The following is a 26675-nucleotide window of genomic DNA, read 5'->3' as shown; positions in this document are numbered from 1 at the left end:
TCTCACAATTTGCCTTTTCTTTTAATAGTTCCTCACCCATTAAAGTCTCCTCAAACACACATCACCAAGCTGTACAGGGTAACCTCCGACTCTGCTGCCGCCATACACCCACCTGCCCACTTCTGGAGGACCCGACCTCTTCTGGCCAAGGCCCCCCCCCAGGACACCCCCTGACATCAGGAAGTAGCTTAAGATTTGGTCTCTGCCCAATATCACCAAAAGGCCGGGATGATAAGTTGGGTCCCTCCCCCACGTGATCTCCCAGCGGGAACAGGAGGCGGAACCCGGAAGCTAGAAGCGGATATATCGTGAGACTCCAGGTGCCTCGAGATTCCAAACGTCGTGAGACTACAGATCTCGCGAGAGAATCGGCACGCCTATAAAACATCGGTGCCTCCGCTCCACCACGTGACTCGGCCGCAGATCAGGACTATGTGCAACTCTCCAGACGCGTGGCCGTCGGTCCCTTCCCCCACGGCCGGCTGACTCTCCTGAGGGGCTGGGTCCGAATTAAGCAGCGGTCTCTGAGAAGCCGGTTGGTGTTTTTACCTCCCTCCTAAACTCCCTAACTCTATTTTCAACCTTTCATTAGCGAGACCTTGTTTCAAAATAAAGAATTAAAAAAAAAAAAAAAAAAGAATGCCTCTGGGTTCAATCCCTGGTACAAAAAAAGAAAAGAAAAGAAAAGAAAAAGATTGTAAAACAGTTGGAGGAGGTGTATTTGAGTGGTAGAGCACTCCTGTCTAAGGCCCTGGGTTTAATCCCCAGGACCAAAACAAGAAAACAGGTCAACTCGCACAAGGAAACATCTAGAAGTCTAGATAGCTCTAATCAATGTTTACTTTTTTTTTTTTTTTTGGTACTGGGATGGAACCCAGGGGCATTCTACCTTCGAGCTACACCCCTAGCCATATTTTTTATTCTTTATTTTGAAACAGAGTCTCACTGATTTGAAAAGGGCCTAAGTAGTAGCTGAGGCTGGCCTTGAACCGAGATCTTCCTGTCTCAGCCTCCCAAATGCTGGGATTACAAGCATGTGCCACCATGCCCGGTGTTAGTCTTTTTATTTATTTATTTTTAATTTTATTAATTGTTTTTTGCGATACTAGAGATGGAAGTCAGGGCCATTGTACCTCTGAGATACACTCCCAGCCACATGTTTTGTTTTGTTTTGAGTCTTATTTATGGTTTTTTTTTTTTTTTTTTTTTTTTTTTTTTGCAGGTCTGGGGATGGAACCCAGAGGCATTTGACCTCCAAGCTACACCCCTGCCCAATTTTTTATTCTTTATTTTTGAAACAGGGTCTCACTGAGTTGCAGAGGGCCTCACTAAGTAGCTTAGGCTGTCCGCGAACCGTGATCCTCCAGTCTCAACCTCCTGAATGCTGGGATTACAAGTGTGTGCCACCACGCCCAGCTGTCTTTTTTATTTTTGAAACAGTCTCACTGAGAGAACCCTGAGTTGTGAAGGGCCTCGCTAAGTAGCCGAGGCTGTCCATGAACCACCGTCCTCTGGGCTCAGCCTCCCGAATGCTGGGATTACAAGCGAGCGCCACCACACTAGGCTCAATGTTTACTCCTAACACACCTGCCATTGGCTCCTCAAGGTGCCCAATTAGCAACACACCTCATTTGTGTCGCAGGAATTCCTTCCTCAGATATCTAATGATTCCAACTTAAGGCTTCAGGCACAGTCTCTGGCCAGAGGCCGCAGCCCGAGGCCCTGTGAGCTCACAGCTAAGTCTTCACCAGTGCTGCCATAGCCTGGGAAATTGTCTAAGTCATCGGCGGCCTTCAATGCTCAGCAATGGGCTTAACTTGGTTTTGTAAAAATTATGATCTAATTATTTTTCAAGTGGACTTGGGGTCAGAGAAGGCAGCAGCGGGTGTGCCCTTCAGCAGCTGAGCTGACCACTTCTCACATTCTTTAGAAGTAAGATAGACTCCGTTTTTTAAATCATAGCAACAGTTGATAAGAAAAACAGCAAAAAGGTAATCACTTCCATGTGGAAAGACAAGGGAGGGACCAGCGAAGCTGTGACGCGTCACTTTCCCATATGAAAATAAAGCCACAAGCAGCAGGTTTGGCAGAAAAGGCAAGTACTCCTATTTCTTTCCCATTCTGCGTTTGTTAATACACTGCATGTGATGTGTTTAAAAAAAAAAACACACAAAAAAACAGGATCCCTCCTCAAACTTGACTGCCAATTTTCAAGTGTATTTTATTTCCCTGAGTGAAAACCCGAATCTGTGTGTGTTCATTTTATCAAGAACGAGGTGACTGCCCTAGTGATAATTCTCTAAACTCAGAGAAAAACGTGGATGAGCGTGCTCACCCCTTGTACCGTCCACAGACCCTGGGTTCAATCCCCAGGACCAAAACAAGAAGAACGGGTCAATTCGCACAAGGGAACAGACTAGAAGGCTCTAATCGGTTTCTTCCTCCTCCTCCTCCTCCTCCTCTTCTTCTTTTTTTTGGTGACACTGAGGTGAAACCCAGAAGCTTTCTACTTCCGGGCTATACTCCCAGTCCTATTTCATACTTTATTTGGAACAGGGTCTCACTAAGTTGCTGAGAGCCTCACTAAGTAGCTGAGGCTGGCTTTGAACCTACGTGATCCTCCTGTCTCAGCCTCCCAAGCGCTGGGATTATAAGTGCGCCACCACACCTGGTCCAGCCCTATTTTAAAACAGGGTTTTACTAAGTTGCTGAGAGTACCACTATTTGCTGAGGCTGTCCTTGAACCTGAGATCCTTCTTTCTCAGCCTTCCATGTACTAGGATTATAGGTGTGCCACCATGCCCAGCAACATTTTTTTTTTTTTTTTTTTTTGGTACTGGGGTTCCTGGAAGCCCTTCTACCTCCGGGCCACACTCCCAGACCAATTTTCTTATTTTTGGGAAACAGGGTCTCTTAAGCCAGCGCGGCTGGCTTCGAACCTGTGTGATCCTCCTGTCTCCGCCTCCCAAGCGCGGGGATTACAAGCGTGCACCACTACGCCCGGCACCCCAGCAACATTTTATTTATTCATTTATTTAGGTAATGAGGATTGAACCCAGGGGCATCCTACTTCCAAGCTACATCCCAGTCCAATTTTATTTATTTATTTATTTTTTTGGTGGCACTGGGGTTCCTGGAAGCCCTTCTTCCTCCGGGATACACTCCCAGACCTATTTTATATTTTTGAAACAGGGTCTCTTACGCCAGCGCGGCTGGCTTCGAACCTGCGCGATCCTCCTGTCTCCGCCTCCCAAGCGTGGGGATTACAAGCGTGCGCCACCACGCCCGGCCTCCAGTCCAATTTTATATCTTATTTTGAGGCAGGGTCTCAGATTGCTGAGAGGCCTCGCTAAATTGCCAAGGCTGGTTTTGAACCTGTGATCCTCCTGTCTCAGCTTCCCAAATCCTGAGATTACAAGTGTGCATCACTACGCCCGGCTTATTCTTTATTATTTTTATTTATTTTCTTTTTGGTGGTACTGGGGATGGAACTCAAGGGCCTTCTACTTCTGGGCTATACTCCCAGACCTATTTTATATTTTTACTTGGAAATAGGGTCTCTTAAGCAACACCCCCAGACCTATTTTTTATTCTTTATTTTGAAACAGGGTTTTACTGAGTTGCAAAGAGCCTAAGTAGCTGAGGCTGGCTTCGAACTTGTACAGTTCTCTTCTCAGCCTCCTGAATGCAATGCTGGGATTATGCCACCAAGCCCAGCTTCCAACATTTATTTTTATTTTATTCATTTTTTTATATTTATTTATTTTGCAGGTCTGGTGATGGAACCCAGAGGCATTCAACCTCTGAGCTACACTCCCTGACCTATTTTTTAAACTTTATTTTGAAACAGGGTCTCACTGAGTTGCAGAGGGCCTCACTAAGTAGCTGAGGCTGCCCACAAACTGTGATCCTCCTGTCTCAGCCTCCCGAATGCTGGGATTACAAGTGTGTGCCACCATGCCCAGCTTTCTTTCTTCCTTCTTCCTTCCTCCCTTCTTTCTTTCTCTCTCTTTCTCTCTTTCTTTCTTTCTTTCCTTTCTTTCTTTCTCTGTGGTACTGGGATGGTACCCAGGGGCTTTCTACCTCCGAGATACACCTCCAGCCCTTTTTTTTAATTCTTTATTTTGAAACAGGGTCTCACTGAGTTGCAGAGGGCCTCACTAAGTAGCTGAGGCTGGCCGCGAACCCAATCCTCCTGTCTCAGCCTCCCAAATGCTGGGACTTACCCCGCCACACCCGGCTCAACATTTATTTTTAAATAGGTTCTTAGAGAGTAGAAAATCTCAGCCTGTCACAGAATACTCAAAATAGATGTTCATACCGTAGCATTTGACAACATCTCCCTCTTGTGGTTCAAAGGATTCGTTTCAAAAATATAAGCACAGAATTGCAAATTCTTAGTTTATAATTGTGCTGTGAACTTTTAGTTCATGTTGGTGAATCTTTTTTTTTTGGAGTAAAGAGAGACAAACAGAATATCTCCCATTCCTGAATACTTCCAGAGTGGCAACATCTCCGCAGGGTATTTCCAAAGTTCTTTTAAACTGGGCTTCGTGGCCTCAGCCTGCAGTCCAGCTGCGTGTGAGGCGGAGGGACGGACCGGGGCTGCTGGAGCCAAGGAGCTGGGACCAGCCTTGGCAACAATGTAAAATTGTTTCAACAAAGTTCTTTAGGGAAACACCAATTTTTTCCCATTAACATGAGATATCAAGTAAATGGTTTCTTGGAAAATATGCTAGCCTCCATTTTAAAAGTTGTCTTAATTTCTGTGGGTGTAATATACAGCATGGGACTGGTGTTCTACTTCGTTAGTTTAACAGATTAAACTTTAGGGAAGGCAGCACTGGAAGTGTCTTGGTCCAGAAATGCTTTCCGGCACTTTCCCCCTTTCTTTGAAGGTCAAAGATTCCAGTAACTTGCGATGACTTGTTCTAACAATGTGAAACTGTCCAAAAAATCCTCCTCTTCAATTCCAAATTTTGTGTACTGATGAATGTAGGCTCTAGAGACAAAAATTGAAAAGGTAAAACAAATCACTTCAGGCAAATGAGTGACTTAAAGTCAACCAATAAATAGACCATTTCTAGCTCATGAATATTTATATATTCATTCATTCATTCATTCATTCATTCACTTATTTTTCAGCAGTACTAGGGATGGAACCCAGGGGGCATTCTATCTATGAGCTACACTCCAAGCCTTATTTATTTATTTATTTATTTATTTATTTTGTGGTACTGGGGGTGGAACCCAGAGGCTTTCTACCCTGGGCTATACTCCCAGACCTTTTTTTTATCTTTTATTTGGAAACAGGGTCTCACTAAGTTGCTGAGAACCTCACTAAGTAGCTGAGGCTGGCTTTGAACCTGTGCGATCCCTCCTGTTTCAGCCTCCCAAGCGCGGGGATTACAATCGTGCGCTACCACGCCTGGCGGCCTAGCCCTATTTTTTTATTTTTTGTTTTGAAACAGGGTCTCATTAAGTTGTTGAGGCTGGCTGAGATTACAAGCATGTGCCATCCTGCCTGGCTCCTCATGAACATTTAAATATCATATAATCTCGCTGGGTGTGGTGGCGCACGCTTGTAATCCCAGTGCTTGGGAGGCTGAGACAGGAGGAGTGCACAGGTTAGAAGCCAGCCTCAGCTACTTAGTGAGGCTCTCAGCAACTTCGTGAGACCCTGTTTCCAAATAATGTATGAAAAAAATTGGTCTGGGAATATAGCCCGGAGGTAGAAAAGCCCCTGGGTTCCACCCTCAGTACCAGAAAAACAAACAAACAAAAAACACCAAGTTTAAATATCATATAATCTCTTAGAAATCTTGTTTAATTGTTTAAAAATGTGTGAACTTTTAGTTCATCTCAAATTCCCTTGCCTATTATTATTATTATTTTTTGCAGTACTGGGGTGGAACCCAGGGGCATTCTACCTCCAAGCTACACCCCCAGACCTATTTTTTATTTTGAAATAGGATCTCACTAGCCAGGCGTGGTGGCGCACGCTTATAATCCCAGAATTTGGGAGGCTGAGACCAGAGAATCGCAGTTCGTGGACAGCCTCAGCTACTTAGTGAGGCCCTCTTTCAAAATAAAGAATAAAAAATAGGGCAGGGGGTGTAGCTAGGAGGTTGAATGCCCCTGGGTTGTGTTTCCAGACCTGCCAAAAAAAAAAAAAAAAAAAAAAAAAAAAAAAAAAAGTCAATGAAATAGGGACTCACTGAGTTGCAAAGGGTCTTACTAAGTAGCTGAGGCTGGCTTTGAACCTGTGAAATCCTCTTGTCTCAGCCTCTAAATGCTGGGATTACAAGAATGTGCCACCATGCCCAGGTATTATTATTATTATTATTTATGATGATGATGATGATGTGTGGGATTGAACCCAGGGCCTCACACATGCTAGACACACACTCTCCCGCGGGGCTGTACCTCCCACCCACTCCCTGTCCTTTTTGTGTATTTGAGTTACTGGGGATTGAACCCAGAGCCATTCTGTCTCTGAGCTACACCCCAGTCCTATCTGACTGCATTGATTTTGTTTATTTATTTTCCATACTGGGAATTTAAACCAGAGGCATTTTACCTCAGAACTACATCCGAGCCCTCTTTATTTTTATTTGGAAATAGGCTCTTGCTAAGTTGTTGAGGGTCTGAGTTGCTGAGATTGCCTTTGAACCTGCGATCCTCTTGTCTGTCTCAGCCTTCCTAAGCACTGGTAGCTAATTTTACTTACTTTGAAGCAAACATATTCCATGCTTTGCCCACAATCATGTCAAGTGGCTTTATTAAGAACTGGCTGTTGCTGACCAGTGCTGCGGACTTTTCATATTTGTTAAAGGCTCTCTGGGTTTTCCACACATTGAACGCATCTGCGGGCTTTAACCAGGATGTATAGAGAGCCGGGTCTTTAAATCCATCTAGAGTAAAAACAAAAGCAGCCATTTTTTATAGCAGAATATTAATCATAAAACAAAGTAATAAACATATTTTCTTGTCTCTTTCATCAGATATCCCCTTTTGCCTTCTATTCATTTATTTTTTTGCAGTGAAGTGGGTTTACTTATTTTTAACTCTTTTTGGTATTGGGGATTGAACTTGGGGGAGTTCTACCTCTGAGCCACACATCCAGCCTTATTTTATTTACTTTAAAACAGAGTCTCAGAGTCGGGCGTGGTGGCGCAGGCTTGTAATCCCAGCATTTGGGAGGCTGAGAGAGGAAGATGGTGATTTGCGGCCTGCCTCAGCCTACTTAGTGAGGCCCTTTGCAACTCAGTGAGACCCTGTTTCAAAATAAAGAATAAAAAATAGGGCTGGAGGTAGCTCGGAAGTAGAATGCCCCTGGGTTCCGTCCCCAGTACCTAAAACAAAAACAAAACCCCAACAGTCTCAGTAGGTCGCTCTACGTCCTGCTGCGTTGTCGAGGCTGTCCTCACACGTGCGATCCTCCTATCTCAGCTCCCAAAGTACTGGGATTACAAGTGTGCACCACCACGCCTGGCTATTTTTTAATTTTTTGGGGGTACAAGGGATTGAATCTGGGGCATTCTACTCTTAGCTACAAGCCCAGCCCTACTTTTTATCCTTCCTTCCTTCCTTCCTTCCTTCCTGTCTGGGGATGGAACCCAGGGGCATTTTACCTCCAAACTACAGCCCCTGCCCCATTTTTTATTCTTTATTTTGAAACCAGGTCTCACTGAGTTGCAGAGGGCCTCACTAAGTAGCTGAGGCTGTCTGCGAACCGCGATCCTCCGGTCTCAGCCTCCCGAATGCTGGGATTACGAGTGTGCACCACCGCGCCTGGCTATTTTTTGCTTTTAAAGAGGACCTCACTAGGTTGCTGAGGGTCTTGCTAAATTGCCGAGGCTGGCCTTGAACCCACAATACTCCTGTCTCAGCCTCCTAAGTACTAGGATTACAGGTGTGTGTCACCATACACAGTTCAGGGACATTTTTTTTTAAAAACCGTGTACTTGGTGCAAAACGTACATCTTAATATTCACCCTAACTCCTGCTTACCCAGATCTGCACTGTGCACACCTTTCCCACGAAGGACAAGCAAGTTAGCAATGGAGGTGTTAAAATGAAGCTCCTTGCTGACAGACTGTTTGCCGAGAGGTGGAAGTCCCGATGAAGGGGGCCGCACTCGCCAATCAATTCCTACCGCGAGGAAGAAAAACCCAGAGATTATGAATGGCTTTGAGCACGATGAGAAAATGTCATGTGGCACATGTACTTCACATTCATTTTTATTTGCTATGTAAGAATCAATATAAAAATCTTATCTGGCTGGGCATGGTGCTGCAAGCTTGTGATCCAGTATGTGGGAGGCTGAGACAGGAGGACTGCAGGTTCAAAGACAGCCTGCACAGTTTAGCAAGGCTCTCAGCAACCTAGTAAGACCCTGTTTCCAAATTAGACATAACATTGAGTTGGGGGTGTATCTCGGAGGTAGAATGCCTCTGGGTTCAATCCCAAGTACCACACACACACACACACACACACACACACACAAAAAAAAAAAAAAAAAAAAAAAAAGGGAAAAATCAAAGAAAAATCAAAGGAGAAAGCTGGTGTGGTGGCGCATGCTTGTAATCCCAGTACGTGGAGAGCTGAAACAGGAGGATCACGGGTTCATGGCCAGTCTCAGCTACTTAGTGAGGTCCTCTGCAACCTAGACCCTATTTCAAAATAAAGAATAAAGCCAGGCAAGGTGGCACAGGCTTTTAATCCCAGCCCAGCGCTTGGGAGGCTGAGACAGGAGGATCACACAGGTTTGAAGCCAGCCTCAGCTACTTAGTGAGACCCTGTTTTCAAATAAAGTATAAAATAGGTCTGGGAGAATAGCATGGAGGTAGAAAAGCCCCTGGGTTCCACCTCTAGTACCACAAAAAAGAAAAAAAAAATGCTGGGCTATAGCTTAGAAATAGAAAGCCCTCTAGTTCAATCCCCAGTTCTGGAAAAAAATAAATCTCTGGGCATAATGGAACAATCCTATAATCCCATTACTTGGGAGGCTGAGACAGTGGGATAGTAGATTTGAAGTCAGCCTCACCAACTCAGCAAGACCCTGTTTCCAAATAAAAAATAAAATAGGGCTGGGAGTGTAGCTCAGAAGTAGAGGGCCCTTGGGTTCTACCTCCAGTTTCATTAAAAAAAAAAAAAAAAAAGAACAAGAGAAACAGAGTCTTGCTATGTTGCTGAGGCTGGCCTTCTACCTTGAACCTGCAATCCTCCTGCCTCAGCCTCCCAAGAACTGGGATTACAGGAGTGCTCACCATGCCCGGCAACATTATAACTTCTGTCTTATTCTCTCTTGGGTCATCACTCCCTGGTTGTCAGGACATCTGGGAACAGAAATGTTGCTGATGGTGACAGAAATGGAGCCAACGTTTATATATCTGAGAGCATGAACAGTCATTAAACTAGATCTTTCAAGCTGGTTTATGCCACAAATATACATATTCATATATTAAGCAATGAAAACGTTTAGGGACCAAGGTTGTAGCTCAGTGGTAGGGTGTCTGCCTACCACGCAAGAGGTCCTAAAACAACCACAGCACATTTATGTGTCCAAACTCTATCTAAAACTAACTGGAAAAACGTGGACACCCTAAAGTCCCACATGGGAAGATGACTAAGCAAACTGTGGTTTATTGACCTAAGCCAGCTCGGAGCACTATGTCGCAGGCTACGCTAAGAACATTCTGTTCCTGAGATATTAACAGGTATTGCTAGAAAAACAAGTACCGAGGCCAAACAATTCTGGAAGCCTACTTTTAAGATGGGAACTTTCTACTTACCTCCGATCTCTGGCACTATGATGCAAAGTCTCTACACTATTACCAGCAAATGTAGAGAAAATCCACCTTCATATTACTGACAACAGTTATTTTACTTGGAGTATAATAGATGCAACTAAAAGAATACAAGGACCGGGCATGGTGACGCGCGCTTGTAATCCCCGCGCTTGGGAGGCGGAGACAGGAGGATCGCGCAGGTTCGGAGCCAGCCGTGCTGGCTTAAGAGACCCTGTTTCCAGATAAAAATATAAAATAGGTCTGGGAGTGTAGCCTAGAGGTAGAAAGGTTTCCAGGAACCCCAGTACCACCTAAATAAATAAATAAATAAATAAAATACACGGTGATTTGAAGTAATGACAGACCGAACGGACACCACACGACTCGTCTGCAAATCCTATTCTGACAATGGGGAGGCTGGGAGGAGCTCAGTGGTAGAGGACTTGCTTAACATGCGCGAGACCCTGAGATCAATCCTCAGTACTGGGGAAAAAGAAAAAAACGGAAGAGGAGCCGGGCGTGCTGGCACCTGCCTGAAATCCCGGTACTCGGAAGGCTGAGATAGGATTGTAAGTCTGAGCCCAAACCCAGCAATATAGAAAGATGCTCAGCAACATAAAAGACCTTGTTTCAGAACAAAATAAAAGCCGGGCGTGGTGGCGCACGCTTGTAATCCCAGCACTTGGGAGGCAGAGACAGGAGGATCGCACAGGTTCGAAGCCAGACTCTGCTACTGAGTGAGGCTCTCAGAAACTTAGTGAGACCCTGTTTCCAAATAAAGTATAAAATAGGTCTGGGAGTATAGCCTGGAGGTAGAAAAGCCCCTGGGTTCCACCCCCAGTACCATAAAAAAATAAAAAAAAGCAAAATAAAGAATAAAAAATAGGGCTGGGGGTTTCACTCGGTTCTATCCTTAGTACTGAAAAAAAGAAAAGAAAAGAGAATTGTTCTTTGGTAACGAATCTATGAAGTGACTAAGAAGCCTTGCTGTGGGGCTGGGCACCTGCCTAGCCTGCATCAGGCCCTGGGTTTAATTCCTCCCACCTCCAAAAAGAAAAAAGAAAGAAAGCAGCCTTCCTCCAGTGATGTCCTGATGTGCTTCTACAGGAGCTCCCTGGCCAAGGGAAGGACCCTTTCTTTCAGCTGGCCCGAGCCGATTTACACTCAGAGCTTGCAGGACGGGCACATTTCTCAGCTTGTGGGCTGAATATTTTTAAAATATCACTTACCTTCTTCCATTTTTGCATTAGAAATAAGCATCTGTCTCAAATGCTTAAGGAGGCCAGCCCAAGTAAATGTGCTGTATGCCAGTAAATTCTCAGACATCTGAGGAATGTTACGAACACCCAGCATCTTGAATTCAGGATGGGGAACTAAAGACTCCATTAAATCTCCTGTAAAGAAAAAAAAAGACAATCGTAAATGAAGTTTTGTTAATTCTATACTGTGGATGTTTACCACAGATGATATGATTTGATGCTTTTCTGGGTCAACAGTGTTGTTCTTTTTTTCTTCTTTTTGTGATGCTGAGGATTGAACCCAGGGGCATTCTAATTCTGAGTTAAACCCCTAGCCCTATTTTATTTTTTTAGATTTTGAAACAGGGTCTAAGTTGCGGAGGGCCTCAGTTGCTGAGGCTGGCCACAAACGTGTGTTCTTTATATCTCAGCTTCCAAAATATTGAGATTACAGGTATGCACCACCACACCAGCTAAACTGTGTTGTTGTTTTTTTTTTTTTTTAAGGCCAGAATTGCTTAAATTTTAAAATAATAAAACTTCAAAGGCCAACCCATTACAAACTATATATTAGCTTTATTTTGGCACCTATATATATTTTTTCTCTTCCTTCCTTTCTTTTTCTTTCTTATAGTGATGACTGAACCCAAGGGCATTATATTTCCAAGCTACATCCCCAACACAATTTTATTTTTTATTTTGAAATGAGTCTCATGAGCCGGGCATGGTGGCGCATGCTTGTAATCCCCGCGCTTGGGAGGCGGAGACAGGAGGATCATGCAGTTTCGAAGCCAGCCGTGCTGGCTTAAGAGACCCTGTTTCCAAAAATAAAATAGGTCTGGGAGTGTAGCCCAGAGGTAGGAGGGCTTCCAGGAACCCCAGTACCACCACCAAAAAAAAAAAAAAAAAAAAAAAGAGTTAAATGTCTTGCTAAGTTACTGAGGCTGGCCTCAAACCTGTGCCCCTACTCCTACTGTCTCAGCCTCCCGAGTACTGGGATGATAGATGTGTGCAACTGTGCACAGCTTTGCCACTCATTTTACTTAATTATTTTTACCTTCTTTGTATGCGTGTGGTACTGGGGATCAAACCCAGGCCCGCAGGCATGCTAAGCAGTGTTCTACCTCTGCGGTACACCCTCCAACTTCTTGGCACCCATTTTAGTATGAATGAGGAAAAAGAGTTTATCAAAAAGGAAACTAAAAGCCGGGTGTGGTGGCGCACGCTTGTAATCCCAGCATTCGGGAGGCTGAGACAGGCAGATCACGGTTTGAGGACGGCCTCAGCTACTTAGTGAGGCCCTTTGTAATTCATCAATGAGACCCTGTTTCAAAATAAAGAATAAAAAAAAATAGGGCTGGGTGTGTAGTTCGGAGGTAGAATGTCTCTGGGTTCCATCCCCAGTACTAAAAAAAAAAAAAAAAAAAAGGAGAGAGAAAAGGAAAAGGAAACAAGAATTTAGAAGCTGAGTATCTGGAAATGTGGCTAAACCCCCAGAAAATGAACATGAAAGTTAATATGCTTTTCTTCTCCTTCTGTGTTTACTAACTATTCCCCTTCCCTTAGAAATTTTTCTAGATCTTTTTATTTATCTGGTTAAATGAAAATCAAAATCACTTGTAAGCCAGGCGTGGTGGCGCACACTTGTAATCCTAGCGCTTGGGAGGTGGAGACAGGAAGATCACACAGATTCGAAGCCAGCCGCGCTGGCTTAAGAGACCCTGTTTCCAAATATAAAGTATAAAATAGGTCTGGGAGTGTAGCCCGGAGGTAGAAGGGTTTACAGGAACCCCAGTACCACCAAAACAAACAAACAAAGCAAACAAAAAATCACTTGTGGGCTGGGTGGGGGTGTAGCTCAGTAATAGAGTCCTTGTTTGAGGTCTTGGGTTTGATCCCTAGCATTGTTAGGGGAAAAAAAGAAAGAAAGGAAGGAAGGAAGGAAAATAAAAAAGAAAAAAAAATGTGTGAATATGAAACTGTGCTTGGAGAGAAGAGGGGATGAATAGATTCCTTGACACAGGAATATGCCTAATTTTTTCTTTTCTTTCTTTCTTTCTTTCTTTCTTTTTTTTTTTTTTTTTTTTTTGGTGGTACTGGGGATGGAACCTGGGGACATTCTACCTCTGAGATACACCCCCAGCCCTATTTTCTGGTCTTTTTATTTTTTGAAACAGGGTCTCACTGAGATGTGAAGGACCTCGCTAAGTAGCCGAGGCTGTCCATGAACCATTCTCTGGTCTCAGCCTCTCAAATGCTGGGATTAATAAGTGTGTGCCACCACACCAGCTTTCTTTCTTTCTTTTTTTTTTTTTGAACTGGGGATTGAGCCCAGGGCCATTCTATCTCTGAGCCATACCCCTAGCTGTTTTTTTTTTTTTTTTAATTTTGAAAACAGGGTTTCACTAAGTTGCTGAGGCTGGCCTTGAACCTGTGATTTTAGTGAGACACTTTTAAAATAAATTAAAAAAAAAACAATGGGGTGTGGTGGTGCACACAGTAATCTCATTATTCGAGAGGCTGAGATGAGATTAATACAGGTTTGAGGCCAGTCTCAGCAATCTAGTGAGACCTTCAACAATTTAACACAAATGTTTCAAAATGATAACAATAAGAACAAAAAGAGCCACTGGGTTCAATCCTCAGCAACACACACACACACACAGACACACACACACACAGACAGACACACACACACACACACACACACACACACACACACACACACAGAGGAAGAGAAGAATAAAAAATAATCTTGTGGCGTGCGCTTGTAATCCCAGCATTTGGGAGGCTGAGACAGGAGGATCGCAGTTCACAAACAGCCTCAGCTACTTGGTGAGCCCCTGTTACAAAAAGTCAAAAAGAAAGCCGGGCGTGGTGGCACACACTTGTAATCCCTGCACTTGGGAGGCAGAGACAGGAGGAGGATGGGGCAGGTTCGAAGCCAGCCTCCCTGGCTATTTTCAAATTTAAAAATAATAATAATAATAAAAGGTCTGGTAGTGTAGCCTGGAAGTAGAAGAGTTTCCAGGAACCCCAGTACCACCAAAAAAAAAAAAAAAGCCAAAAAGACTAGCCGGGCATGGTGGCGCACACTTGTAATCCCAGCATTCGGGAAGCTGAGACCCGAGGATCGTGGTTCTTGAACAGCCTCAGCTACTTAATGAGGCCCTCTGCAACTCAGTGAGACCTGGTTTCAAAACAAAGAATAAATGCCGGGCGTGGTGGCGCACGCTTGTAATCCCCGCACTTGGGAGGCAGAGACAGGAGGATCGTGCAGGTTCGAAGCCAGCCGAGCGCGCTGGCTTAGGAGACCCTGTTTCCAAATAAAAATGTAAAAATAGGTCTGGGAGTGTAGCCCGGAGGTAGAAGGGCTTCCAGGAACCCCAGTACCACCAAAAAAAAAAAAAAAAAAAAAAAAACAAAACAAAGAATAAAAAATAGGGCTGGGGGTGTAGCTCGGAGGTAGAAGGGCTTCCAGGAACCCCAGTACCACCAAAAAAAAAAAAAAAAAAAAAAAAAAAAAAAAAACAAAGAATAAAAAATAGGGCTGGGGGTGTAGCTCGGAGGTCGAATGCCCCGGGTTCCAACCCAGTACTGAAAAAAAAAATGAGCTGAGGCCGCCCTCAAAGCACAGTCCTGTCTCAACCTCTCAAATGCTGGGATTCTAAGAGATGGGTCTTGACGGAAAACTTTTAAGATAGGGAGTGTATCTTCAGGCAGAGCAGAGGAGACAGCTGAATAACCGAGAGGCGTTCAGAACACAAGACTAGTAAATAACAGTCAGGGAACAGCTACCCAAGGGATTCCTTCTGTAGTGCAAGGAGCCTTCTGCAGAGTAGGTGGGCTGAAGCACACTTCCCAGCTGATGTGCGAGGACCTTGTTCATATCACTAAAGGAGATCTGCTTGATGTTCAGCCGCTGTGCGCAGATCTTATGGATGGCAGCGTTCTCGTGGGCAAGGAGGGCATCCGAAGACCGGTACAAGTGGGAGAGTGTCAGGATGGAGTTGTAGTTCTGAACGATGACCTGCGGAGCAAAGGTCAGACAGAGGAAAGGCAGGGAGAAGAGGGGTAAAGACTGTAGCTTCAAGCTGGCTGTGGGGGCGCACACTTGTGATCCCAGCACGTGGAGGCTGAGACAGAAGGATGGCAGATTTGTGGCCAGCCTCTGCTGCTTAGTGAGGCCCTGCGCAACTTAGTGAGACCCTGTTTCAAAATAAAGAGATAAAAAATAGGGCTGAGGGTGTAGCTCAGAGGTGGAATGTCCCTGGGTTCCATCCCCAGTGCAAAAAAAAAAAAAAAAAAAAAGTAGGTCCTGTGGAGCTTCAAGTCCCAGCTCTGTTACCTTCTAGCTGCAGGACTTTCAGCAAGTTTTTTTTTTTTTTTTTTTAACTAGGGACTGAACCCAGGAGTATTCTACTGCCAAGCTACATTCTCCTCTTATCCATCCATCCATCCATCCATCTTAACATCTACCTACCTGCCTATACTGGAGAGTGAACCCAGAGATATCCTACCTCTGAACTACACTCCCAGCCTTATTCTTTTCGTTCTTTTTTAGTGTGTGTGGTACTGGGGATGGAACTCAGAGGCATTCAACCTCCAAGCTATACCCCTAGCCCCTATTTTTTATTCTTCATTTTAAAACAAGATCTCACTTAGTTGCAGAAGACCTCATTAAGTAGATGAGGCTGTCTGGGAAACCGAAATCCTCCTGTTTTAGCCTCCCAAATGCTGGGATTACAAGGGTGTACTGCCACACCCAGCATATATATACAATTTTTTTTAGCCTTTTTTTTTCTGTTCTTTGAGACAGGGTCTCACTAAAACACCAAGTATCTAAGGCTGACCTTGAACCTGAGATCTCCTGTCTCAGCCTCCAAAGTACTGGGATTATAAGCATGTGCCACCACGCCCTTCATGCTGCAGATTTTTTATTTTGAAACAGGGTCTAACAGGTTGTTGAGGGTGGCCTTGAACCTGTGGCCATCCTGTCTCAACCTCCAAGGCCTGATAATTGAAGGCCTGGGCCATCACATCTGGCCTTTTTTTTTTTTTTTTTTTTTTTGTGGTACTTGGGATGGAACCCAGAGGCTTTCTACCTCCAGGCTATACTCCCAGACCTTTTTTATATTTTATTTGGAAACAGGGTCTCACTAAGTTGCTGAGAGCCTCATTAAGTAGCTGAGGCTGGCTTCGAGAACCTGTGGGATCCTCCTGTCTCAGCCTCCCAAGCACAGGGATTACAAGCGTGCGCCACCACGCCCGGCTTAACATCTGGCTTTTTTAAAATCTTTTACCCTATCAGCTATCTTTGGAACTTTTTAAAATAAGCATACCTCCTTTGTTTGGAAAATTTTAAGCAGTTAGGTGAATTAGTTATGAATGTGTCATTCTGTATAATCACTCCTGTTACTTAAACAATATTTCCTTCCTTCCTTCTTTCCTTCCTCCCTCCCTCCCTCCCCCTCCCTCTTTCTTCCTTTCTTTCTTTCTTTCTTTCTTTCTTTCTTTCTTTCTTTCTTTCTTTCTTTCTTTTCTTTCTTTCTTTCTTGCAGTACTAGGGATGGAACCCAGGGGCATTCTACCTCCCAGCTATACCTCCAGCCCTATTTTTTATTCATTATTTTGAAACAGCGTCTTACTGAGTTGCAGAGGGCCTCACTAAGTAGCTGAGGCTGGCCATGAACCTCAATCCTCCCGTCTCAGCCTCCCAAATGCTGGGATTACAAGCGTGCGCCACCATGCCCGGCTTAACATCTGGCTTTTTAAAAATCGTTTACCCTATCAGCTATCTTTGGAACTTTTTAAAATAAGCATACCTCCTTTGTTTGGAAAATTTTAAGCAGTTAGGTGAATTAGTTATGAATGTGTCATTCTGTATAATCACTCCTGTTACTTAAACAATATTTCCTTCCTTCCTTCCTTCCTTCCTTCTTTCCTTCCTCCCTCCCTCCCTCCCCCCCTCTCTCTTTCTTTCCTTCCTTCCTTCCTTCCTTCCTTTCTTTCTTTCTTTCTTTCTTTCTTTCTTTCTTTCTTTCTTTCTTTCTTTCTTTCTTTCTTTCTTGCAGTACTAGGGATGGAACCCAGGGGCATTCTACCTCCCAGCTATACCTCCAGCCCTATTTTTTATTCATTATTTTGAAACAGCGTCTTACTGAGTTGCAGAGGGCCTCACTAAGTAGCTGAGGCTGGCCGTGAACCTCAATCCTCCCGTCTCAGCCTCCCAAATGCTGGGATTACAAGCGTGAGCCACCATGCCCGGCTCTGTAACAACAATTCCAAAGAAAGGAGGAGATCTATCTTTTACTTATATTCATTTCAACTGCAAAGAGCCCAAAATATAAAAATTTCAATGAATATGTTCATACCTCACCAGTTCCATAAGGCCATATGATCTGATTCATTTTCAGAGAGTTCTCGTACTGATCTTGTAACTTCTGTGTCACAAAGGCTCCCAGCCCCGCTCCTGTGCCCCCCGCCATGCTCATTATGATGAAAAATCCACGCAGAGAGTCACATTTCTCCGCTTCCTTCTGGATTAGGTTCATTATAGATTCTTCATGCTTAGGTCCATGTACACAGTAACTATGCAATGGTTAAAAACAAAACACAAACATCTTTCAGTTTAATCAGAGGGATGCAATACAGGGAAAAGATTTATGATACGGAGGCCTTTTTTTTTTTTGGCGGTCTGGGGATGGAACTCAGAAGCATTTAACCTCTGAACTACACCCCATGCCCTATTTCGTATTCTTTATTTTGAAGCAGGGTCTCACTGAGTTGCAGAGGGCCTCACTAAGTAGCTGAGGCTGTCCGCGAACAGCCTCCCGAATGCTGAGATTATAAGTGTGCACTACACGCCCGGCTTTACAGAGGTCTTTTGAAAATAAGAAAGTAGATGGTCATGGTGGCGCACGCTTGTAACCCCAGCATTGGGGAGGCTGAGACGGGAGGATCGCGGTTCCTGGCCAGCTTCAGCTACTTAGTGAGGCCTCTGCGACTCAGGGAGACTGTTTCTTTTTCTTTTTGCAGTACTGGGGGTGGAACGCAGGGGCATTCTACTTCTGAGCTATACCCCCAGCCCAATTTTTTATTCTTTATTTTTGAAACAAAGTCTCACTAAGCCGGGCGTTGTGGCACATGCTTGGATTCCCAGCATTTGGGAGGCTGAGACTGGAGGATCGTGGTTCGCTGTCAGCCTTACCTAACTTAGTGAGGCCCTTAGCAACTCAGTGAGACCCTGTTTCAAAATAAAGAATGAAAAATAGGTCTGGAGTGTAGCTTGGAGGTAGAATGCCCTTGAGTTCCATCCCCAATACTCCGCCCCCAACACACACACTTTAATCCCAGTACTTGGGAAGCTGCGACAAGAGGTAGAAGGCCCCTGGGGTTAAAAAAAAGAGAAGAAAAGAAAAGGGAGGGGGGCTGAGTGTCTCAAGAAGTTGTTGAGGCTGGCTTCAAATCTGCAATTCTCCTTTCTCAGCCTCCTAAAGTACTAGGATTACTAGTATATGACAACATGTTGGGCGGAATTCTAACATTTATTTATTTATTTATTTATTTATTTATTTATTTATTTAATTTTGCGGTACTGGGGATGGAACCCAAGGGTATTCTACCTCTGAGCGACAGCCCAGACCTATTCTTTATTCTTTATTTTGAAACATGGTCTCACTGAGTTGCAGAGGGCCTAAGTAGCTGAGGATGCCCGCAAACTGTGATCCTCCTGTCTCAGCCTCCCGAATGCTGGGATTACAAGCGTGCGCCACCACATTCAGCTTATATTTATTTTTTGTGGTACTATGGATTGAATCCAGGGGCATCCCACCTTGAGGCACACTCTCAGCCATATTTTAATTAATTAATTAATTAATTAATTATTGTGGTACTGGGGTTTGAGCCCAGGGGCATTCTACCTCTGAGCTCTACCTTAAGTCCCCCCCCCACCCCCGGTATTGGAGATTGAACCCAGGAGCATTTTACTTCTGAGCTACACCCCTAGCCCAATTTTTTTATTCTTTTTTTTTTTTGGGTGGTACTGGGGGTGGAACCCAGAGGCTTTCTACCTCTAGGCTATACTCCCAGACCTATTTTATATTTTATTTGGAAACAAGGTCTCACTAAGTTGCTGAGAGCCTCAGTAAGTAGCTGAGGCTGGCTTTGAATCTGTGCGATCCTCCTCTCTCAGCCTCCGAAGCGCAGGGATTACAAGCGTGCCCCACACCGGGCTATACTTTTATTTTGAAACAGTCTCACTGAGTTGCAAAGGGCCTCATAAGTAGCTGAGGTTGTCCGTGAACAGCGATCCTCCTATCTCAGCCTTCCAATGCTGGGATTAGAAGCATGCAACCATGCCTTGCCCCCAGTCCTATTTTTTATTCCTTATAATGAAACAGGGTTTCACTAAGTTGTGGAGGGCCTCACTAAGTATCTGAGACTGTCTGCTAACCTGGGATCCTCCCGTCTCAGTCTCCCAGTTACTGAGATTACAAGCATGTACTACTACCACACCCAGTTTTGGATTCAAAAAATTTTTTTCATTTATCGGTACTGTAGTAGGGGTGGAACCTAAGGGCTTTTCACTTCCAAACTACAACCCCAGCCCTATTTATATTTTATTCTTTATTTTGAAACAGTGTCTCACTAAGTTGCAGAGGGCCTCAATAAGTATATGAGGCTGGCCAGGAACCTGTGATCCTCCTGTCTCAGCCTCCGGAGTACTGGGATTACAAGCATGTGCCACCAAACCCAGCTTTGAATTCTAAATTTTAAAACAGCAATTTCAGGACTTTGTTGCTACATATATCAGCTGTGCGGTTGTAACTATACTGACTGTTAACTGACAATAAGCTGTAACTAAACTGAAAATCATGAAGAATTCTTACCCATATGCCCAGTTATTTCCAGAACCTTGTTTCTGGCAGAAGTATGAGTGTTGACCGTATTTCCAGCGGCCAGACTGGGCAGCCTTGGACAGTGTCTGATTGATCACTTTAGGCTCCATGTCAACAAGTACAGCCCGGGCAACTGGAACTAGAGAAGGAAAAAAAAAAAAAAATCAAAAGAAAATACTGTCATATACATCATATTTGTGTAACGCATACCATAAACTTCTAGGTCCCTGAGCTACACCCCCAGCTCTAGGTTCAGGAAAAAAAATTGATGGGTTGGAGAAAGAAAGATTTGTTATATTTCTTAAAAATTCTGAGCCGGGTGTGGTGGCGCACGCTTGTAATCCCAGCATTCGGGAGGCTGAGACTGGAGGATCGCGGTTTGTGGACAGCCTCAGCTACTTAGTGAGGCTCTCTGCAACTCAGTGAGACCCTGTTTAAAAATAAAGAATACAAAAATAGGGCAGGGAATGTAGCTCAGAGGTCGAATGCCTCTGGGTTCCATCCACAGACCTGCTTAAAAAAAAAAAAAAAAATATATATATATATATATATATATATATATATATATATATATATATGTAGCAGACACAGTACAGTAGCCAACACCTACACCTACACCTATAATCCCAACCACCTATAATCCCAACACTTCGGAGGCTGAGATAGGAGGACTGCAGGTTCCAGGCCAGCTTCAACAATTTAGTGAGACCCTGTTTCAAAATAAAAATAAAAAAAGAAAAAGAAAAAGGAGGGGTGGGCGCTAGGGGTACAGTTCAGAGGTAGACTGTGCCTGGGTTCAATCACCAGTACCAAAATATTAAAAAATGCTGTAACAGGCAAATGTGGATATAAGTCCAGGATTCTGCAAAACAGGATGAATCAGCATATGCTAAAATGGTCACTTTTGCCATGGCACAAGCCTGTAATCTCTACTACTGGAAAGTCTGAAGCAGCAAGCTCACATGTTCAAGGCCAGCCAGGGCAACTTAGTTAAACCCCGTGTCAAAATAAAAAGGGTGCTGGGCATGGTGGCTCACACTTGTAATCCCAGCACTTGTTAGGCTGAGACAGGAGGATCGCAGGTTTGAGGACAGCCTCGGCAAGGAGGGAAATATCAACCTAGCGAGACCCTGTTTTAAAATAGAAATAAAATATAGCTGGGGGTATAGCTTGGAGTAGAAAGCCTCTGGGTTCAATCCTCAGTAACACAAAAAGGATAATAAAATAAAAATAAATAAATAAATAAATGGTCTGGTAGTGTGGCTTAGTGATAGAAAGCTTGCCTACCCCGCTGGAGGCCCTGGGTTCCATCCAGTTGAGGATGGAACCCAATACCCCTGGGTTCCATCCCCAGTACTGTAATAAAAAAAAAAAAAAAGTCACATGCAAAAAAGTAAAAAAATCTGTTGAATGCTTACAATGTTCCATGTACTGTGCCGGGGATACAGAGATGAAGACGTGGATCTGTTATTACAAGGGCCCATTCAGAAAAATGAAACATCAGCCTTGAATCGTTGCAACTTATGAGCCACAATGAATCTACACAATGAATGCAGTTCAGAGCAAAATACCACTGGCATAAGACGCAGCCCAGAGGCCTGGGAGCAGGAGATAAAGGAGAGGGCAGAGTGACGGGTGCGGACAGAAAGCAGCCAGGGCCTGGAACTTGAAAAGTCTTACAGGCAACGCTAAAAAGCTCGAATGTTATCTTCAGGCAATGGCAAATCCCTCAACATTTTCAAGTGGGGGAAGAAAAGTCAGATATCTTTTTTAATACAGCAGTGTGGAGAGCAGAAGAGAGAGGCGAAGACTCCAGGCAGGGAAACCCAGAAGGGGTGTCTTGAAACAGTCCAGGCGCGCGAGAGGACAAGAGCCAGAGCTAACAACAGCAGCAGAGATCTCGGTGTTAGGGCAGGTCTTGATGTTTGATGGCGTGTGAATAGTAAGCATGCGGGTTGTTGTTTTTTTTTTTCTCTCCAGTATTGGGGATTGAACCCAGAGGCATTCTACCTCCGAGCTACACCCCCAGTCCTATTTTTTCTTTTCTTTTTCTTTTTTTGTTGGTGGTACTGGGGGTGGAACCCAGGGGCTTTCTATCTCCAGGGATACTTCCAGACTTATATTTTATTTGGAAACAGGGTCTCACTAAGTTGCTGAGAGCCTCACTCAGTAGCTGAGGCTGGCTTTGAACCCGTGCGATCCTCCTGTCTCAGCCTCCCAAGCGCTGGGATTACAAGCCTGTGCCACCACGCCCGGTTGCCCCTGCTTTTTACTTGGGCTGCTTGCCTCATTCCCTGCGTTGCAATCTTATACTCAGGGGGCTGACAGGATGATTGCACATTTCAGGCCAGCCTCAGAAACTAAGGAGAATCTGTATCAGAATAAAAAAAAATAAAGCCGGGCATGGTGGCATACTCCTGTAATCCCAGTACTTGGGAGACAGAGACAGTATGACTGCCAGTTTGAGGCCAGCCTCAGGAACATACTGAGGCTCTCAGCAACCTAGTGAGACTCCGTTTCAAAATAAAAAAATAAAGGACTGGATGTGTAGGTTGGAGGTTAAAAAAAGAAAGAAAGAAAGAAAGAAGGAAAGGAAGGAAGGAAGGAAGGAAGGAAGAAAGAAAGAAAGAAAGAAAGAAAGAAAGAAGGGAGTCGGCCAGGTGTGGTGGTGCACACTTGTAATCCTAGTACTTAGGAAGGTGAGACAGGAGGATCATGGGTGTGAGGCCAGCCTCAGCAATTTAGTGACGCCCTCCACAACTTAGTAAAACCCCGCTGAAAATAAAAAATAAAATAGGGCCAGGTGTGTAACTCAAGGGTAGAATAACTGCATACATCCCCAGTAACACACACACACAGTCACTGGTATAAAAGGATGGAGCAAATTATACATATATATATTATATATATAATATATATAATATATATATTATATATATAATATATATAATATATATAATATATATATATTATATATAATATATATGTATAGTTCCAGAGAGAACTATACATGTGATGGAAGAGGAGAGCATGAGAAAAAATTACTGGATAAGAAAAGTTCAGAGCCGGGCGTGGTGGCACACGCTCGTAATCCCAGCATTCGGGAGGCTGAGACCGGAGAATCACGGTTCGCGGACAGCCTCAGCTATTACTTAGTGAGGCCCTCTGCAACTCAGTGAGACCCTGTTTCAAACTAAAGAATAAAAAATAGAGCAGGGGGTGTGGCTCAGAGATCGAATGTCCCTGGCTTCCATCCCCAGACCAGCAAAAAAAAAAAAAAAAAAAAAAAAAAAAAAAAAAAAAAAAAAGGAAAAGTTCAGAGACTAAGAAGGAGATTCAAAAAGGCAATTTTAAAGCTGGGCATGGTGGCACACACTTGTAATTTCAGTACGTGGGAGGCTGAGACTGAAGGATTGTAGGTTTGAGACCAGCCTCAGCTACTTAGCAAGGCCTTCCACAACTTAGTGAGACCCTGTTTCAAAATAAAAATGAAATAGGATTGGGGGTATAGCTCAGAGGTGGAATGACTCTGGGTTCAAACCTCAGTGCCACAAAGAAGGGGCAGTTTTATAGTTAATCTTATAAAACTCTGGTAAGAAAATGAAGAAAAGAAAGAACATGGTAATTAGAAGGCCACTGGAAACTTTTCTTTGTATGTGTATGGTAGTGGGGATTGAATCCAGGGACCTTCTACCTCTGAGCTACACCCTCAGTCCCATTTTATTATCTATCTATCTATCTATCTATGTATGTACTGGGGATGGGACCCAGGGGCATTCTACCTCTGAGCTCTACCCCTAGTCCTATTTCATTTTTATTTGGAAACAGGGTCTCACAAAATTGCTGAGGCCTTTCTATGTTTCAGAGGCTGTCCTAGAATCTGCGATCCTCCTGTCTCAGCTTCCCAAGTACTGGGATTATAGGCCTGTGCCTCCACATTTGATTTTTGTGCGGGTCTGGGGATGGAACCCAGTGGCATTCTACCTCCGAAGTACACCCCCTGCCCTAATTTTTATTCTTTTTTTTTTGGTGGTACCGGGGTTCCTGGAAGCCCTTCTACCTCCAGGCTACACTCCCAGACCTATTTTATTTTTGGAAACAGGGTCTCTTGTGGCTGGTTTCGAACCTGCGTGATCCTCCTGTCTCTGGCTCCCAAGCACGGGGATTACAAGTGGGCACCACCACGCCCGACTTATTCTTTATTTTGAAACAGGGTCTCACTAAGTTGCGGAGGGCTTTACTAAGTAGCTGAGGCTGTCTACCAATCGTGATCCTCTGGTCTCTGCCTCCCAAATGCTGGGATTACAAGCATGCGCCACCACACCCGGCTCGGCTTTTATTTATTTTGAAACAGAATCTCACTGAGTTACAAAGAGCCTCACTAAGAGATGTTTTATTTGTTTGGTTCCTTCCTTTTTTTTTTTTTTTTTTGGTGGTGCTAGGGAAAGAATCCAAGGTCTCACATATGCAGGGTATTCCCTCTACCACTGAGCTATATATATATCCCCAGCACATTTGGTTTATTTATTTAATTAATTTATTTTTTGAGAGTCTGGGGATGGAACCCAGGGGCATTCGACCTTGGAGCTGCACCCCTGACCCTATTTTTAATTCTTTATTTTGAAACAGGGTCGCACTAAGTTGCGGAGGGCCTCACTAAGTACCTGAGGCTGTCCACGATCCTGGGATTACAAGCGTGTGCCACCACGCCCGGCTTACATTTGGTTGATTTTAGATTGGTAAAATCTAAGCATGCTTATGTTCTGGAATAAGATGTCCCTGGAAATACAAAAGTTGTTAACAAAGAAACAAAGGGTCAAGTCAAGTGGGTTGCAACAGGATATTCCAGGTTTGCGGCCTGCCTCAGTTATTTTGTGAGGCCCTCTACAACTTAGTGAGACCCTGTTTTAAAATAAAATATAGCTGGGCATGGTGGCGCATGCTTGTAATCCCCACGCTTGGGAGGTGGAAACAGGATCACACAGGTTCGAAGCCAGCCTTGCTGGCTTAAGAGACCCTGTTTCCAAATAAAAATATAAAATAGGTCTGGGAGTGTAGCCCGGAGGTAGAAAGGTTTCCAGGAACCCCAGTACCACTAAATAAATAAATAAATATATAATATATATAAAATAGAGCTAGGGGTGTAGCTCAGAGGCAGAATGCCCCTGGGTTCCATCCCCAGTTCTGCCAAAAAGAGAAAAAAGAAAGAAATGAAAAAAGAAAAGGTCAGAATCAAAGTCATTCTCTAGTGAGATGGGTTCAGACACCAGTGGAGAGCCAGGCCTTGAAGGGATTTAAGTCAGAGTGAAGAAAAGGATGGTGGGCCACAGATACCTCCATTTTCTTCTTCCCTGAAGAATCTTTCTTTACAAGATGCTTGATATGCTTCATTCTCTCTCTTAGAACAGAGTCCCTGGGAACAGTGTGAGTCACTAAATAAAGCATCAAATACTTCAAAACCAATCTGGTTGCCACATTGACCAAGCTGCACGGTTACTATTGACATGCTGAGCCACGAGAGAGGTTTATTCCTTCATAGAAAAAAATGACCAACCTGTAACAACAACAAAAATACAAGCTTTGGGAACCACTATATTACCAATAAGAACAAATATGGTGCCATATGTGTTCATTATACATAAGTAAAGAATAATTTAAAATGCTATATATGTTTATGGTATTACAAATAGCTATGTTGTCTGATGAGCCAGTCATTCAAAGTTCTTCTCCTACTCCATATAGTTTCCAGATTTGGGATTTACTGTATTCAAGTTCATCCCCAGCTCAATAGTTCCCAAAATGTGATGTATAGTCATTTTCCTAAGTATGCATTTAAATCAAAATCAAGCAAAGCAAAAGAAAAAATACTCAGAAGAAAGGAATTAGTCATACACACTTCCCACCATATGGAGACCAGAAATTACCTCAACAATTATACATTCAGTTGTACATTAATTTTTTCTCTTCTAAATAGGAACAGTCTCTTTCAACACCAACCACCTTTTTGACCTAATAACTATGATTAAGACTTACAAGAAAGACTCGGGTGTTTAGTTCTGGTAATATAGGAAAGATGGAGCTTGGAATAAAGACCGGATGAAATAGTAAAGCAGATCTTCATTATTTTTAAGAACAACATTAACAACCAAAAGACAATTTTTGCTAAAAACTCACATCAGATCTATGCAGCACTGGGAATGAGTAGAGGCTTCCCAGCCAGATCCTGCACTTATAATTTCAAATCTGCAAAGTAGGCAATATGGTATGACTTTCCTAAGGCCGCCGAACTAGTAAATACAAAGCCGAGACACGTCCCCACCGGCTCTGAGAACTCCGGCTTCACCCAACCCACCGCCCGTGCACTGCCCGGCGCGACTTCGGTTCGTTTCAAACTCCGGACCAACTCTCACAATGCGCATGCTCACGTCCAACACCAAAAAGATACTGATAACGAGTGCGCATGTCCTTACGAAGAGGTGTGTGTGTGTGTGTGTGTGTGTGTGTGTGTGTGTGTGTGTGTGTGTGTGTGTGTGTGTGTGTGTGCGTGTGTGTGCGCGCGTGTGTGTTTTCTGTGTTTCCTTCTATTCAGAAAGGTTAATTACGCATGTTCAATTTCAATTTATCAACTTCAGATAAAGCTACGCATGCTCACGGTCCATCAAACGCTTTTCTGGCAACGCGCATGCGCCAGCCTCCGAGCGCGGCTTCAGCTGGCGTTTTGCGCAGGTTCCTCCCAGAACCTG

General features: G+C 44.0%; 1 protein-coding gene across 5 annotated transcripts; it reads right to left on the bottom strand.

Moving 5' to 3' along the window:
• Positions 1-4899: 4899 nt before the first annotated feature.
• TUBD1 (tubulin delta 1) lies at positions 4900-25438 on the bottom strand (the record flags this gene model as incomplete). Of its 5 annotated transcripts, none has more annotated exons than XM_080713618.1 (8): positions 4900-5002; positions 6731-6914; positions 8014-8154; positions 11024-11188; positions 14831-15062; positions 17407-17623; positions 19924-20065; positions 25261-25438. In XM_080713618.1, 8 exons carry the CDS (start codon positions 25436-25438, stop codon positions 4900-4902), a joined length of 1362 nt encoding a protein of 453 aa, XP_080569744.1. The 5 variants fall into 5 exon arrangements, with proteins under 5 accessions (XP_080569744.1, XP_080569743.1, XP_080569746.1 ...); XM_080713617.1 differs by having other exon boundaries at positions 19924-20071; positions 25267-25438; XM_080713620.1 differs by lacking the exon at positions 6731-6914 and having other exon boundaries at positions 7998-8154; positions 19924-20071; positions 25267-25438.
• Positions 25439-26675: the final 1237 nt, after the last annotated feature.

This window comes from Muscardinus avellanarius (genome assembly GCF_963383645.1).
Source record: "Muscardinus avellanarius genome assembly, chromosome: 16".
Classification (NCBI taxonomy): domain Eukaryota; kingdom Metazoa; phylum Chordata; class Mammalia; order Rodentia; family Gliridae; genus Muscardinus; species Muscardinus avellanarius.
This window is presented reverse-complemented; position numbering and strand designations above follow the sequence as displayed.